The sequence below is a fragment of the Caretta caretta genome, chromosome 1, assembly GCF_965140235.1.
Source record: "Caretta caretta isolate rCarCar2 chromosome 1, rCarCar1.hap1, whole genome shotgun sequence".
In the NCBI taxonomy this organism is placed as follows: Eukaryota; Metazoa; Chordata; order Testudines; family Cheloniidae; genus Caretta; species Caretta caretta.
This window is the reverse complement of record NC_134206.1, coordinates 101,775,189-101,789,852: the sequence shown is the minus strand read 5'-3', so window position 1 is coordinate 101,789,852 and position 14,664 is coordinate 101,775,189. Positions and strand designations below refer to the sequence as shown.

The window sequence follows — 14,664 nt, the reverse complement described above, 5'->3', positions numbered from 1 at the left end:
GATTATTCAACTGCTCTTATGAAAGCATTCTTCAAAACACAGTGATCTTTTATACATATCAGAATGAAGGAAAAGCAAGCTCTTAACTCTTTCTAAAAGTTTTATGACACTACTTTATATTTACCTAATCTCTGATTAAACTATCTCAATATGTTGTTATAATGGGCCACCCTGATTAGGCAACTTCCTGTCTTAAGACACAAATCCAGAGTATCCCCAGACACAGTAAGTAGTTCATTTGTATCTTTATTAGAAAGCCTCCTCCATTAAACAACCAATTTGTGTTGGTCCCTTGAGTGATCACTTAAGACAAATTCAACCCTAAATTAAATCTACAAAAAGAAAAGGAGGACTTGTGGCACCTTAGAGACTAACAAATTTATTTGAGCATAAGCTTTCGTGAGCTACCGCTCGAAAGCTTATGCTCAGATAAATTGGTTAGTCTCTAAGGTGCCACAAGTCCTCCTTTTCTTTTTGTGGATACAGACTAACACGGCTGCTACTCTGAAACCTATCCTTTAAATCTGTGATCCCTTTTTTGTTAAATTTTAGGATTGGTTACCTATAATTTTTTTAAACAACTAATATGACTAATCTCAGGTGTGTCTATCATGATCATCTTCTTAGAGCATTAGAAACCACGGCTGCCACTGGATTCTACCTAGTCGCCAGCAAAGTCAAACATGAAGAATTTCAGGAGCTGCTTAGCGCCTGCTCAGTGGAAAAAGTTGCCCCTTTTTATACTTGTTGTGCTAAGGGAGCTCCATACTTTTAATGGATCATCATGAAGCAAGCTCTGTGACTGGCTCATCTTTAATCCAAGGAGATACCCAGACACACATCAGCTAGGAGAGAGTGGTTAGACAACAGGGCAAGAATGAAGACCAGAATGCAAGATAGCTAAAGAAGTGAGCATGTAAATAAGCCATTTTAGATGGCTAGATTGCATAGACACTGAAGAAGACAAGTTTACTGTCTTTTTTTCTTTTTAGAAACATCTGATCGCATAAGAGGGACCCAGGAAGAAAAGCTTTGTTATATATCAAGTTGCATTAATAATCCATTTTGCTTGACCCGTCAGATTCAAATTGTTTTAACAATACAGTCAAATTGAATAGCTGAAATGTAGTGTTTGATTGTGTTAACAAAGTGCATTTGGCCTGCTGTCCAAACAGTGCCATAGTGAATGCAATCTATAAGATGACAGAAGTGGATGCTGAAATCCATCTGGTGTGTGCCAAGCTCTTCTGGAACATGAATATGAGGTTATCCCAGACAACCATGACAAAAGTTTGTTGGAAGCATGGATGGCATTATGGAAAGATTCGGTGAGAGAACCTATCATCATCAGGAATGAATGAGGATGATAGTATTTTGTGTATTGGATTTACCGATGGAGCATTGCCATCTTCTGTTAAAGATTCTGTCCAAAGGACTCACCAGGAGAATTGTATGCAACAGACAAAAATGTGGATAGGGACTCTGGCGCAGTTCAACTAAATGATGTTCATTTATGAAAGAAGCCTCAAATTGCAACGATACAGCAACATAAGCAGGAAATCTATACTTGATGCCAGAAACAGACCTCCCTGATAAAGTCATCACACAGAGCACCACCTTATGCAAAGCAAGAGGCCTCATACTGTTAGTGGAAGGTACAGTATTATAAAATATGTACAAACTGTTCAGCATCTTGCAGTGGCTTGGAGTATTTAGCTGAATTACTGTCTGATTTGCTTATTTTTCAGGGATTTTAAATGGGAAGGAAACAGTGTAAAGGGCGGCTGTCCCTTTCATTCATGACTTTGGACCCCGTCAGTTTTTCCCAGGTAATGTATGGTATATAATATTCCCTGTACGATCTTGTCTTGCAATCAAGCTCAGTGTAGTTTCTTCCTCTAACTTGACTAGTAATTTGTTCTTTTTAAACATACTTTATTTCCTTTGTGCATATAGAGATCAACACGAAGGACATTGCTGCAGCTGCATTTGCTGAGAAGGAAGGGATAAACTGCATCCAGAGCTTTGCATATCAAGTAAACATTGCAACCAGCTTGACATGTTTCTACTTGTCTTTTTCCAGTGTTTCCTATCTCTCTCATTACATATTACATGAACATCCAATCTCTCTAATATCTGACAGACCTAGTGTGATGGGGTAGACTAGGCCCAGAGGCCTCCTGCTGGAGGCCTCAGGGTCCTGCCACACCAATCCCAAGAAAGGAGCTGTGGCGAGGTCCTTCAAGCAGGCTAGAGTGGTTGCAGGGGAAGCAGCCAATCAGGGCCCCGGAGGGCCCAATAAAAAGGAGCTACAGAACCAGAGACAGGGCAGTTCCTTGATAGAGCTGGAGCAGCATGGATGGTGTGGCTGGCTGAGGGAATTGCAGCACAATGGACAGCCCAGTACTAGTAAGGACCGGGGGAGCAAGGAAGAGCTCCTGGCTGGCTGGCTACTGGGCCTGAACTTAGAAAAGCCCTGAACTAAGGGTAAGACATTGGTGAAGGCTGGGGCCCAGAGTAGTGGGCGGACCCGGGTCCCCGCCCCACATAGGCTACTGTGGAAGGGCCTACAATTGGACATCAGTAAACCCCCAGAAGGGACCTGAACTGTCAGGAGACCCAGCTGAAGACTGGGGCCAAAACAGACTAAGAAAGCAAAACCATTGCCTCCAGGGAGGAAGTCCTGGAGGTATGGCCTGATGGCAGGACTGCGACTGGTTTAAAGACTGCAGACACACCCAACCAGAGGAGGTGCTCGTGAGAGGTGGATGCCTTTACAGCCGGTCAGAAAATTTGGGAGGGGGAGCGGAAATTATGATGTGGTGATTTTTTTACCCCATTTTGCAAAGAAATTTCAAAGTTTTTGAAATTTTCTAACCAGCTCCAATTCATAAAGGTTTATCATACTGAGAGAGGATTTATTCTGAACTCTTAACTGAGTGCAGAGCACTTTAGGGCTAGATTTTTAAGAGTATTTAGGTGCCTTAAGATGCAAGTAGGCACTTAGTAGGATTTTCATCAGCACCTAGGCATCTTACACCCATTGAAATCAGTGAGAGTTAGGCAACTAGGTCCTTTTGGAAATCCCACAAGGTGCCTATTTGCCATTTAAGGTGACTAAAATATCTTTAAAAAATCTGGCCCTTAGCAATTGGGAGAATGGTCAGGCAGATTTTGTCGCTTGCTAAGGAGTCATAAAGGGAGACGTTCCCAAAGAGTAGAGGATGGCAGAAGAGAAAAGTAAGGAGATATTTAGTAAACAAGCTAAGGAGCTTATAAAACTGTCCTCTCTGTCACATCATCTGTGGCGCTGTGAGTACGGAAAGACTTCCCTGCACATTGCTGCTGACAATTTGCATTATCTATTTCAAGTCACTTGATCTCAGTCGTGTAGCACTGGCATTGCATCATTTCTCCATTGATTTCAGCAGGGACTGCTGGACTCTCAGCATTTTTGAAAATCAGACAACTTATGTAGGCACCTAAATATGGACTTAGGAACCAAACTTTAGGCAGTTACTTTTTTTAAATCTTGACAATAGTCTTTCAATGGGTCTGCTCCTTTATCCAGGTCTGTTCCTTTATAGCATTTATTTAATTGGCTTTGTTAGTCAGTTAATACTATGACATAAAGAATGTAGTCACAGGAAGAATTAAGTATTTTGGTTGCAAGTAGTTCTCTTTTATTATGTACAACAAGGAATTGCGTTCTCCACTCACAAAGCAACTGGGTATCTAAATGAGTTGTGTACAAGCATGTGAAAACATTTATGTGGAAGTCACACGTGGATGTAAGGAAACAATTATTTCTGGATATTAAAATACAGATGCATATGCCTAAGAGCACAAAGAAAAGGAGGACCTGTGGCACCTTAGAGACTAACAAATTTATTTGAGCATAAGCTTTCATGAGCTACAGCTCACTAGGAGAGAACTTGCACATCAGAACCTACTATTGTCTCTGCTTTGGGAGACCTTAGTGTCATTCTAATGGAGTCAGGTAGGATCCATTTCTAGAAAATAGTGATTATCTATTCTTTTACACAGAAATTACATAGTTATTCAAAGAATATTTTTGTTGTCTATTGAAATTATTACATTACATTATCCTATATCACATCCGATGAAGTGAGCTGTAGCTCTCGAAAGCTTATGCTCAAATAAATTGGTTAGTCTCTAAGGTACCACAAGTCCTCCTTTTCTTTTTGCGAATACAGACTAACACGGCTGCTACTCTGAAACCTAAGAGCACAATAATTCTTATTCACAAAGGTACAAATACAAGCTGTTCCATTATCTCAGTGAGAAGCCGTTATAGGAGAGAACTTGCACTTCAAGTTGCAGTGGGGGAGGTTTAGGTTGGATATTAGGAAAAACTTTTTCACTAGGAGGGTGGTGAAACACTGGAATGCGTTACCTAGGGAGGTGGTAGAATCTCCTTCCTTAGAGGTTTTTAAGGTCAGGCTTGACAAAGCCCTGGCTGGGATGATTTAACTGGGATTTGGTCCTGCTTCGAGCAGGGGGTTGGACTAGATGACCTTCTGGGGTCCCTTCCAACCCTTATATTATATGATTCTATGATTCTATGATCAGAACCTACTATTGTCCCTGCTTTGAGAGACCTTAGTGTCATTCTAATGAAGTCAGGTAGGATCCATTTCTAGAAAAGAGTGATTATCTATTCTTTTACACAGAAATTACATAGTTATTCAAAGAACATTTTTGTTGTCTCTTGAAATGATTACATTACATTATCCTATATCACATAATGCTTTAAAATTCATTGTATTCAGATATTGGCTGAGATACTGAAATTGTATTGCACTGCAAGACATACTGCAATTTTTTTAAATGTGATTATATTTCTGACTATTCAGTATAATGTAATCTAATGTGCTCTTGTTATAAGTGTATAATATTGCATGTTAGTGGGATTCTGGTGTAATGGGTGACGAAAACATAGGCAGGCATTATAAGCTTATTTGTGTTACAGATTTCTCAGTGGACCCACATTCCTTTCATCCATCTGCTTAAAACCAAGATAAAGAAAACAACAGAGAAGAGTGAAAACAGATATCCACAGAAACATTTGAAAGAAAAAAGTTTTCCCCTATAAAGCAATAATTGCCTTCATGAGATCGCAGCCTGCCATATGTAATTGTGCAACGTTATTTAAAACAATGGGAGTAAACATGTTTTCAAAGGCTCAGAGTGTTAGTGAATAGTGTGGTGTATCCAAAGGGTTCACATTCATAATACTCATATATGTTATCAGAGAAGCTGGATATGAGTCAACAGTGCGCCCTTGTTGCCAAGAAGGCCAGTGACATTTTGGGATGTATATGTAGGGGCATTGCCAGCAGATCGAGAGATGTGATCGTTCACCTCTTTTCGACATTGGTGAGGCCTCATCTGGGGTACTGTGTCCAGTTTTGGGCCCCACACTACAAGAAGGATGTGGAAAAATTGGAAAGAGTCCAGTGGAGGGCAACAAAAATGATTAGGGGACTCGAACACAGACTTATGAGGAGAGGCTGAGGGAACTGGGATTGTTAAGTCTGCGGAAGAGAAGAATGAGGGGGGATTTGATAGCTGCTTTCAACTACCTGAAAGGGGGTTCCAAAGAGGATGGCTCTAGACTGTTATCAGTGGTAGCTGATGACAAAACAAGGAGTAATGGTCTCAAGTTGCAGTGGTGAGGTTTAGGTTGGATATTAGGAAAAACTTTTTCACTAGGAGGGTGGTGAAACACTGGAATGCGTTACCTAGGGAGGTGGTGGAATCTCCTTCCTTAGAAGTCTTTAAGGTCAGGCTTCACAAAGCCCTGGCTGGGATGATTTAATTGGGGATTGGTCCTGCTTTGAGCAGGGGGTTGGACTCGATGACCTCCTGAGGTCCCTTCCAACCCTGATATTCTAGGATTCTATGATATGAAGCGAGAGCCACTGAGAATTGAGAAATTGCACCTTCAAGACTCAACTTGCTTTTATGAAATATTTATATTTGGTTTATATCTGTTTCACTGATGAATTTCAAAAGTCCTAAATTACATCCACCTGGTGGCAGCCTTGCACATAGATCCTGGATTGAGTTTAACAGACTGCTGACTGGAACGGCCAGACTGGCTGCCACAGTGCCACAATTTGGCTTAGCCAATCTTGACAGTTTGACTGTGGGGCAGCGGTGCAGACAGTCAAACATGTGATGGAGGAGTGCACAATTAGAAGATTAGAAGGTGGACTGCCACACTTTGCCATCCCTGATGATACAACAGTTGGATGGTTGAACAATCTAGATATCAATTTATGACTCATCTCAACAAAGAAGATGAAACACAAAAATAAGATCAATCATTATCCAGGGGTGTTAATCCAAGGTTGCAGTGTTCTTGGCAAGTGAAGATTTTTTCACAAATGTGACCTCTTCAAATATTCCTCTGGCATAAATATCATTTCTTTCAACATCGGGCATTCATGTCATCTCTTTAAATGTAACCTTTATTTTTTTTTCTTGACCAAAAATGTTTATTACAGCCAGTACAAAAAAAAAATGCCCACATTCCTATCAGGTTGGAGTGCTCTGTGACACTTTCCAGGGGTACCCAGCATTCTGAGGCAACTTGCTACCACCTGCCCTTAGCATTGGGAAGCTTTGTCGTTTGCCAGTCATGAATCAGCTCCCCAACTTCACTGGCTGAAGGTAACACAAGCACTCCCCTCTAGGCCTCCAGGCCCCACTGCTACTCTGCAGGTTAGAGGTAGGAATGCTCCAACGCTGAAGCTCTCTGAGCATCTCTTGCAGCATCCAGCCACTTGGTCCACTGGACACTCACAGTGTTCACAGATGTATTACTTCCAACGAAACACTACAGCCCAGCTTACTATTTCCACCTCACACCACTGCTCTGCTTAACTCATAGCACTTAGATTTGTTTATATTGAAATCAAGTATAAGTGTAATAGAGATGAAAGTAGAAGTATTGGAAACAAATGGCTATTTATAAAATAATACCGTAACATGCATTCTAGAGCCTAGACTTAAATAACAAGATATTATCATGTCTAATGAAATATTGCTCACCAGCACTTCATAGGCAGACCCTCTTTTCATGGGACAAGAAGACTGTCAGCTTGCCTCTTCAGTGAAGGATTCAGGGTGTCCCTTGTCCCCTTAGCTATATCAGAATAATTTTTTGTTGCACCTGGCTGCTGATGGTTTCTTCCTGTAGATTTCCAGCCTTTTCAATTTTAAACCATATTATATCACCAGTCATCCAGGAAAGCACTTAAGTGTGTGCTGTAAGATGTAAACACATACTTAAAGTTAAGTACATGCTAATGTGCTTTCCTGAAAAGGGCACTGTATTTGTAGAATTCCCTATTCATTATGGAGAATAATAATAATAATGTTTATAAACATTATTATTATTTTATTATTTTATTACACCTTTATATAGTAGGTGTACCTAGAAGCCATCAGATTGGGTTCCCATTGTGCTAAGCACTGTGAAAACATATAGAAAATTGCAGTCCTTGCCCCCAAAATCTTACAGTCTAAAAGACATGAAAAATAATTCCATTCTTTTTGGTTTCAAAGCGATTGCCCGCATGTAGCTGGAAGTTTTCATAATAATAATAATAATTAATAATAAATGGGAGGTTATTGCATGAGTAACAGTCACAGAATAAAGTTTGATCATTTCCAGTGGACTGGGGTGTTGGATTTGTGCATTGGCCCCATTCATACCTGTGAATAGACTCTGGGGGAAGCACATTTGCTATAGCAAATCCTAAAAAGGGGACCCACAAATGAGGCACAGTGTCCCAGCAAGGAGAGGTCATAAAGAAGGTCCTGGCATTGATTATACAACATGATGAGGAACCTTTGTGTCTCGTTTGGTTTTGGAAATATGAATATATTTTTTATGAGAAGTGCAAGCTGCCCCTACTATTGTTCTGTTGCCCTGTTTATTATTATCTGTGAGGCTGTGCCCTGGCATTCCAGGAAAACTATATGTGCCAGTTGTGACATGCCAATAGTAATAACAGAATGTCTGTTTGTCCCCAGCAATGCAATTATTTGGTCTCATTTTATAAAAAATTGCTTACAGTGGAAGTTCCAATTGTTTATCATAATCACAATATTTATTTTTAGGGCCTGCACTAGACAACGCATGCTGAGTGGATCCTTTGAGGGTCAACCTGCAAAGGAAAGGTCAATACTTAGTGTCCAGCATCACATACGGCAAGAGCGCAGGTAAACACAACAGGAAAAGTGTTTTTAAAATAATATTAAATTCAATTCAATGACTAGAGTTAAACTTGCACAATACCTAACTCATCTAAAACAGGAATGAGTCATACAAAGAACTAAATTGTACATTTTTGATTGTAACAATAATGAAATTCATTGTAGTACATAAATGGGAAAAATGTCCTTTTTATTTTAAATGTCATTTCCTTCACTGACTACAGAACTATCAATTTAAGGATCAGACGGAAAAGAAATTGGTTTAGTTTAGACAGGCTTAAAGACAATTGAAGAACATAAAAGCTTCTCATGTAAGCTAAGGAAAAATTAATAAAATTTGAGATACTGTATCTGGAGAGCAGTGCTTTATAATGGCCGTCATGTAAAGGTTAAGATTTGATCTTGAGATTTACTATCAAATTGATTATGATTGTTTCAGGTCACTAAGACATGGTTCCAACAGCCAGCGAATCAGCAGGGGAAAATCTCTTGAAACCTTGACTCAAGATGTAAGTCCAAACAAAAGTGATGGTTTTAGTTTTGGAATATAGGAAAGATTAATATGCACTACAATCACTGTACAAGTCTAATGCCTATGTAACATTCAATTTCTAATCTGTGGCTTGAGATCTTATTAGGAAATCAGAAAGCAAATAGGATAGTAACATTAACATTATCTTCAGAATAAACAACATATTCACACATGTGATAGATTTCCTTACTTCAGCGAATTTGCTGAAGCTGCAGGTAGTGCTGGTCCACTACTTTGCATGTCCCCAGTGAAAGTTTAAAAAATATCATCTGCCTTGTGAGCCTTATTGGATAAAAATCTTTCAGTTTTCTACCAGCTTTGGAGGGGTATAAGAAGCACAAATTTCACTGTGGCATATTTTCACAAGATCGAGGACATTTTCACTTCTGGAAATTTTTAATGACATTTTGTTGAAGTCTCTGATTTTGCCAAGGAGAATTTCAAGACCAGAATGGGAGTTTTCAATCCCTCTAGTTTTATGCTCTCATATTCTTTTCTAGATATGCACTGAAGTAAAGGATAAGTAAAAATAAAGGGTGCAGCTTTTCTACTCTTACTTTGCCTAGGGCCAGAAATAGCTGTCAGCACATAGCTGCTCCATGGCAGGAACAAGCTAAGGAAAAAGTTGTGAGTCTGAGCAGGTACCAGATTGCTTCCCCATTAGAACCAGCTCAGCTCCACTGGCTCTGACAGTTCTGACACCCTCTATCCACTCCCTGCACACCTGTTTTATAGATCCTGTTCTCCCTCTGTGTTTGGACCAGTAATACATGCAGCATGCTCAATAGACTGAGGAAAAGCCTAATGCCTCCTATTCCCCTCTGTGAGCGCAATCTTGCCCTTAACAACTATGATGATGTTCAATAAAGGTAGGAAGAGTTAATGCAGTAATAAAGTTGAATTCATTGGGGTTGCACTAGGGGAATTAACATCAAAATTTGACTCATTGAAAGTAACCAAGCCTATGCTGTAGCACATACCATACAGTGTGCTTGGCTTACATGATTTATAGTGCATTTAGAAGTGAGAACTTCACAATTAGAATGCTTCAGTGTAAAAGACTGTATCTTGCTTTCGTCTTTAAAGGAAAAAACACATTTTAAATCATTGTTTTGCTTCTAGCATTCTAATACAGTGAGATACAGAAACGCACAGAGAGAAGACAGTGAGATCAAGATGATCCAGGAAAAAAAAGAACAAGCTGAAATGAAAAGGTATTTATAAACCAAAGGTTTGGAAACGCACTTTTCAATTCGAAATGTTGGTATTGTAGGATAGATTTCTTTTTTTCCAACAGCTACAATGAAATAAAAACAAAATGATAATGGATATTTTTGATGGCTGTCTTTTGCATAACATTAAATATATTATGTATTATTTTTTAAAAGGAAAGTCCAAGAGGAGGAGTTGCGAGAGAATCATCCATATTTCGATAAGCCACTTTTCATAGTTGGTCGAGAACACAGATTCAGAAATTTTTGTCGGGTGGTTGTGCGAGCTCGCTTTAACGCGTGAGTGTATTACTTTTCAGTAGTGAGTTCGGCCAAATACTTTCTTTACGGGGTAGTCTATTTATTTTGAAAGGAAAATAAGTGCAACCAGCCCATAGCAGCTAGGAGTTAAACTAGCCGTGATATAACCTCATTGCTGGAGAAAAAGAAACCAAAAGACATAAGCTCATGAAGGCAGTCCAAGATCATGAGACGAGATAAGGAAGCTGCAGGCACGAGGTAGAAAGGGGTGAAGCTGCCATCTTTAAGCCACAGTGAGCCAGCCTGTCACAGTAGCCAATGAGCAGATTGGGTGGAGAAGAGAATGGTACCTACGTGTGTTGATGTCAGGCCTGCTCATTCTAAGTAATGTGCATATGTTTACTACATGGAATCCTCTTAAAGCGAACCCTTCTCCCACAACAGAAGAATATCACTATAAGCAGATGTTCATGATGGGTCTTGCCCTGAGAAGTGCTGTGCACCTCAATTCCCATTACAGTCCTCTCAGCACTTCTCAGAGTGGGATCATATAACCAGAATTTCATTGTGCACAGTGAAAAGCACTGAAGCAATTTGGGGCTTTCATTCTGCTTCACTACAAATGGAGTTTCCCTACATGCAAGTTCACTATGACTGGGTTCTTCTGTATGTATGTGTGCTCCTCCCTTCTCAGTTTCACAGTGCAGATGCCATTGAAGGCAACCAGATTTACACCATGTAACTGGGAGCAGAAATTTGTCCATACTTGGGTTTTAGAAGATACTATGAAGAGGTTATTTTGAGTTTTATAGCTGAAGATGGTTAGGCTTGGGAGCTTTTTATATCCGTGGATTTAAGGGACAGGAAATTAGATGAGAAATATCTGGGAATATTAATGAGAAAATTATTGAACTAAGTAATTAAAGAAGATTGGACCAAAAAAGTGAAGCCACTTTACACCAGCTGAGGACCCAGCCAATGAATTGTGATACAAGACGAAAGGTCTTTTAGGGAAACTCCTTGAAACATAAAGTTGTGTTTCAGGTGGGTTGTTTCTCTCAGAAAACCAAAACTGAATAAAGTAAGCTATTAATTGTAGAAGCTGGACTCAGACTTAAAAACTTTTAATTTAAAATGTAATTAACAGCCAGTCTAGAGCTATCTTGCTCAGAGCTGTGCCATAAATTAAACTACCGCTAACTGCTTTGACTGGTAATTTGAACTAAAATTACCTGATACAAAAATTGGGTAAGTAAAACTTAAAACAACTTTTTTATAAAAAGTAGCATTTGAGCATTAAGTCATAGAATATGTCAGGCATTAAGCTAGACAGTTAATTGCTTTGAGGTGATGCATGCACACTACAATTATAATAATGATCACTAAAATGCAATTTAAATTGCTGAATTTTAAATATCTCATTTCCCTTTTATAGTTCTAAAACAGATCCTGTTACCGGTGCTGTGAAAAATACCAAATACCATCAGCTATAGTAAGCATTGCAAAAGTAATTTCATTTGTTTGATTACATTTTGCATATCAATGTGGATTATACTTTTTGGCTTAAAATTTCTCTTTTTCTGTGTTTTTTGTTTTGTTTGTTTGTTTGGGTTTGTGGGGAGGGGGATTGTTTTGTTTTGTTACATTTGTTTGTTCTGTTACTTCTCTAGTCTTACTATGCATTTCTGACACGATGAAACTTTTCAAATGCCTCCTTCTAGAGTTAATTGACTTTTCACAGAAAACACCTTAGCTAGACTGTATTTTTAATAGACAGTTGATGACACTGGTCAAGTTTCTCTTTAATGATTGTCCTTGTACATTTTTGACAGTGATCTGCTGGGATTGGTTACATACCTGGACTGGGTTATGATCATTGTTACTATATGCTCCTGCATTTCTATGATGTTTGAATCCCCCTTTAGAAGAGTTATGCATGCTCCAACACTCCAGGTATCATTACTGAATCATCTCACATTTAATAAAGCACAACCATCTTATTTTTCTCCACTGCTTATTACTAAATTATGATTGATTTCTTCTTTGATTTTCAGATTGCTGAATATGTTTTTGTAATATTCATGAGCATTGAGCTTAATCTGAAGATTATGGCAGATGGCTTGTTTTTTACACCAACAGCTGTCATAAGGGACTTTGGGGGAGTCATGGATATATTTATATATCTTGTGAGTTTTGATATTTAAATCCTTTTTGTAATACTTTTTTAAAATTTTCATCTTTCTGAATATGTATTTATTAAAGATTTGGGGACAGTTTTTTAAAAAATGAAATCATGCAGAACTGTGAGGGTAATTTGAGCACACAGTCACCACAGTTTCACATGCAAACTTGACAACTGCAGCTGCAAATGTGTACTTAGGTATCTGAATATTGACTTGCATCTCAAATTGTGGTAAATTCATGAGCTAATGTAGGTTTCCCATTGCATGGTAATTTCTCTCTGTATATATATTTATTTATCTTATACATCTGACCTCCTTTCCTTCCATCTTTAGATCCAGACCCTAGATCCTGGCCCCTGCTCCATCCCTTTTGTGCAGGGGAATCTGCTGGGGTAGCAGGCTCTTCACCATTCATTCCTTGCCTTCTCCCCTCATCCTCCCTGTAGAGAGGGCATTACCAGATGACTGTTAGGGTTGAATCAGACCTGGCTGCCTATAGTAGATCTGGTCAAAAAAACTTTAATAGAAAAGGCAGTTGTGCTGAAATTGAAACTTTTTGTAGGAACATGTTGATTTTAACTAAATTTTCAATGGGAAAAAGTTGAAATGAATTATTTTGACTTTTTCCTTTTGCTTTTCAAAACGTTTCATTTCAATAAGCTAAAAATGTTTCATTTCAACTGTATAGACTTGAGTCTTTTAGCTTTGACTTTTATATTAATTTAAAATATATCGAATATATATTTACATGTACATTGTATTTACAATTTTATATAATAATATAAAGTTTTGATGACATCAAAATGAAACATTTTTACCTTATTGAAGCAACGCATTTTGATAGTCCCAAATGGGAATGTTTGTTCTACAGGAAGTTTCAAATTTTCCAGTTTCTCGTTTAGGTTCAGAAGAAAAACAAATTGCAAAATATCAGAATTTCCATGCAATGGAAATACTATTTTCTGAACAGCTCTAAATTCTATCTTTCCTTTTGTTGTAAAGCACTATGCCTGCCAGTGGCAACAGATGAGTAATAAATATTAATAATAAGAGATTATACTCAAAAAACAAACAATGAAATCAGTGACTAATACAGTACGATATTCAATGTTTTTTCAGTCTGAACGGAGCTGCTAAATGAAATTAATTTGATGGGTTTGATTAACTCTTGGAGAGATTAGTCTGTATCCCAGATGTGCTGCATATAATTTGTCATGATCAATCTGTACTCAGAGTTTCTAGTAGCATTGGTTTCTCAAAATTCCTCTTTTCATTTTTTGTTTGTTTGTGTGTTTGGAGGAAAATCATGTTTTATCTAGGTCTTGTAAACATTCCTAGAATATTGAGAGGATACCAGAAAAATTCAGCAAGATCTGCTTATCTGTTTTGTTTTGCTAGACTGGTTGTTTGTTGTTTTTTATTCAGTTTTTTTAAAATCACAAGAATTTTTTTTGTTGCTTTTAATCATATTGGCAATAATCATCTGGGTCCCACATTCCTTGCGCATCTACAACTAAGTAATCCCCCTGTCTAAGTCACACTTTATATTCAGGATACATTTATAGATAAGAACATAGAACTTAAGAACAACTATACTGGGTCAGACCAGTGATCCATCTAGCCCAGTATCCTGTCTTCTGATAGTGGCCAGTGCCAGATGCTTCAGAGGGAATGAGCAGAACAAGGCTATTATCAAGTGATCCATCCCCTGTCATCCAGTAGGGTGACCAGATAGCCAGTGTGAAAAATTGGGTCAAGGGGTGTGAGGTAATAGGTGCCTATATAAGACAAAACCCCGAACATCGGGACTGTCCCTATAAAATCGGGACATCTGGTCACCCAATCTTCCAGTTCCAGCTTCTGACAGTCAGAGGTTTAGGGACACCTCAGAGCATGGAGTGGGAAAAAGTGTATATCAAATACTCTATGAAGAGTTAAGAAATGATTAACTGATTTTTTAATAAATAAGTAATCAGCTGTTATAAATTGTTATAGCGTCCAGCAGATAATTCGTTGTTTATAAACATGGTTCATAACTAAGACTACGATTTAGTCATGGCAGTTACGGATTCCGTAACTTTACCAGACCTCCATGACTTCTTGGAGTTCAGCTGTCAACAGCTGAAGCTGGGGCTGGAGCCGAGGCTCGGGCAGGAGCCAGGGCTATGCTCCCCTTCCCCACGGTGGGGACTGCAGCTGGGGCTGTATGCCCCTGCCCCGCAGCTTC

At 38.7% G+C, this 14,664-nt stretch overlaps 1 protein-coding gene across 6 annotated transcripts in view; it reads left to right on the top strand.

Annotated features, from left to right (window-relative positions):
• Positions 1-14,664, top strand: part of NALCN (sodium leak channel, non-selective) — a 356,269-nt gene that overhangs the window by 299,617 nt on the left and 41,988 nt on the right. For all 6 annotated transcript variants that reach the window (XM_048854413.2, XM_048854388.2, XM_048854395.2 and 3 more), the window contains 7 exons: positions 8,155-8,256; positions 8,690-8,759; positions 9,905-9,996; positions 10,171-10,293; positions 11,690-11,746; positions 12,087-12,207; positions 12,309-12,440. In XM_048854413.2, coding sequence (XP_048710370.1) covers positions 8,155-8,256; positions 8,690-8,759; positions 9,905-9,996; positions 10,171-10,293; positions 11,690-11,746; positions 12,087-12,207; positions 12,309-12,440 — 697 coding nt within the window. The remainder of the gene's footprint in view (positions 1-8,154; positions 8,257-8,689; positions 8,760-9,904; positions 9,997-10,170; positions 10,294-11,689; positions 11,747-12,086; positions 12,208-12,308; positions 12,441-14,664) is intronic.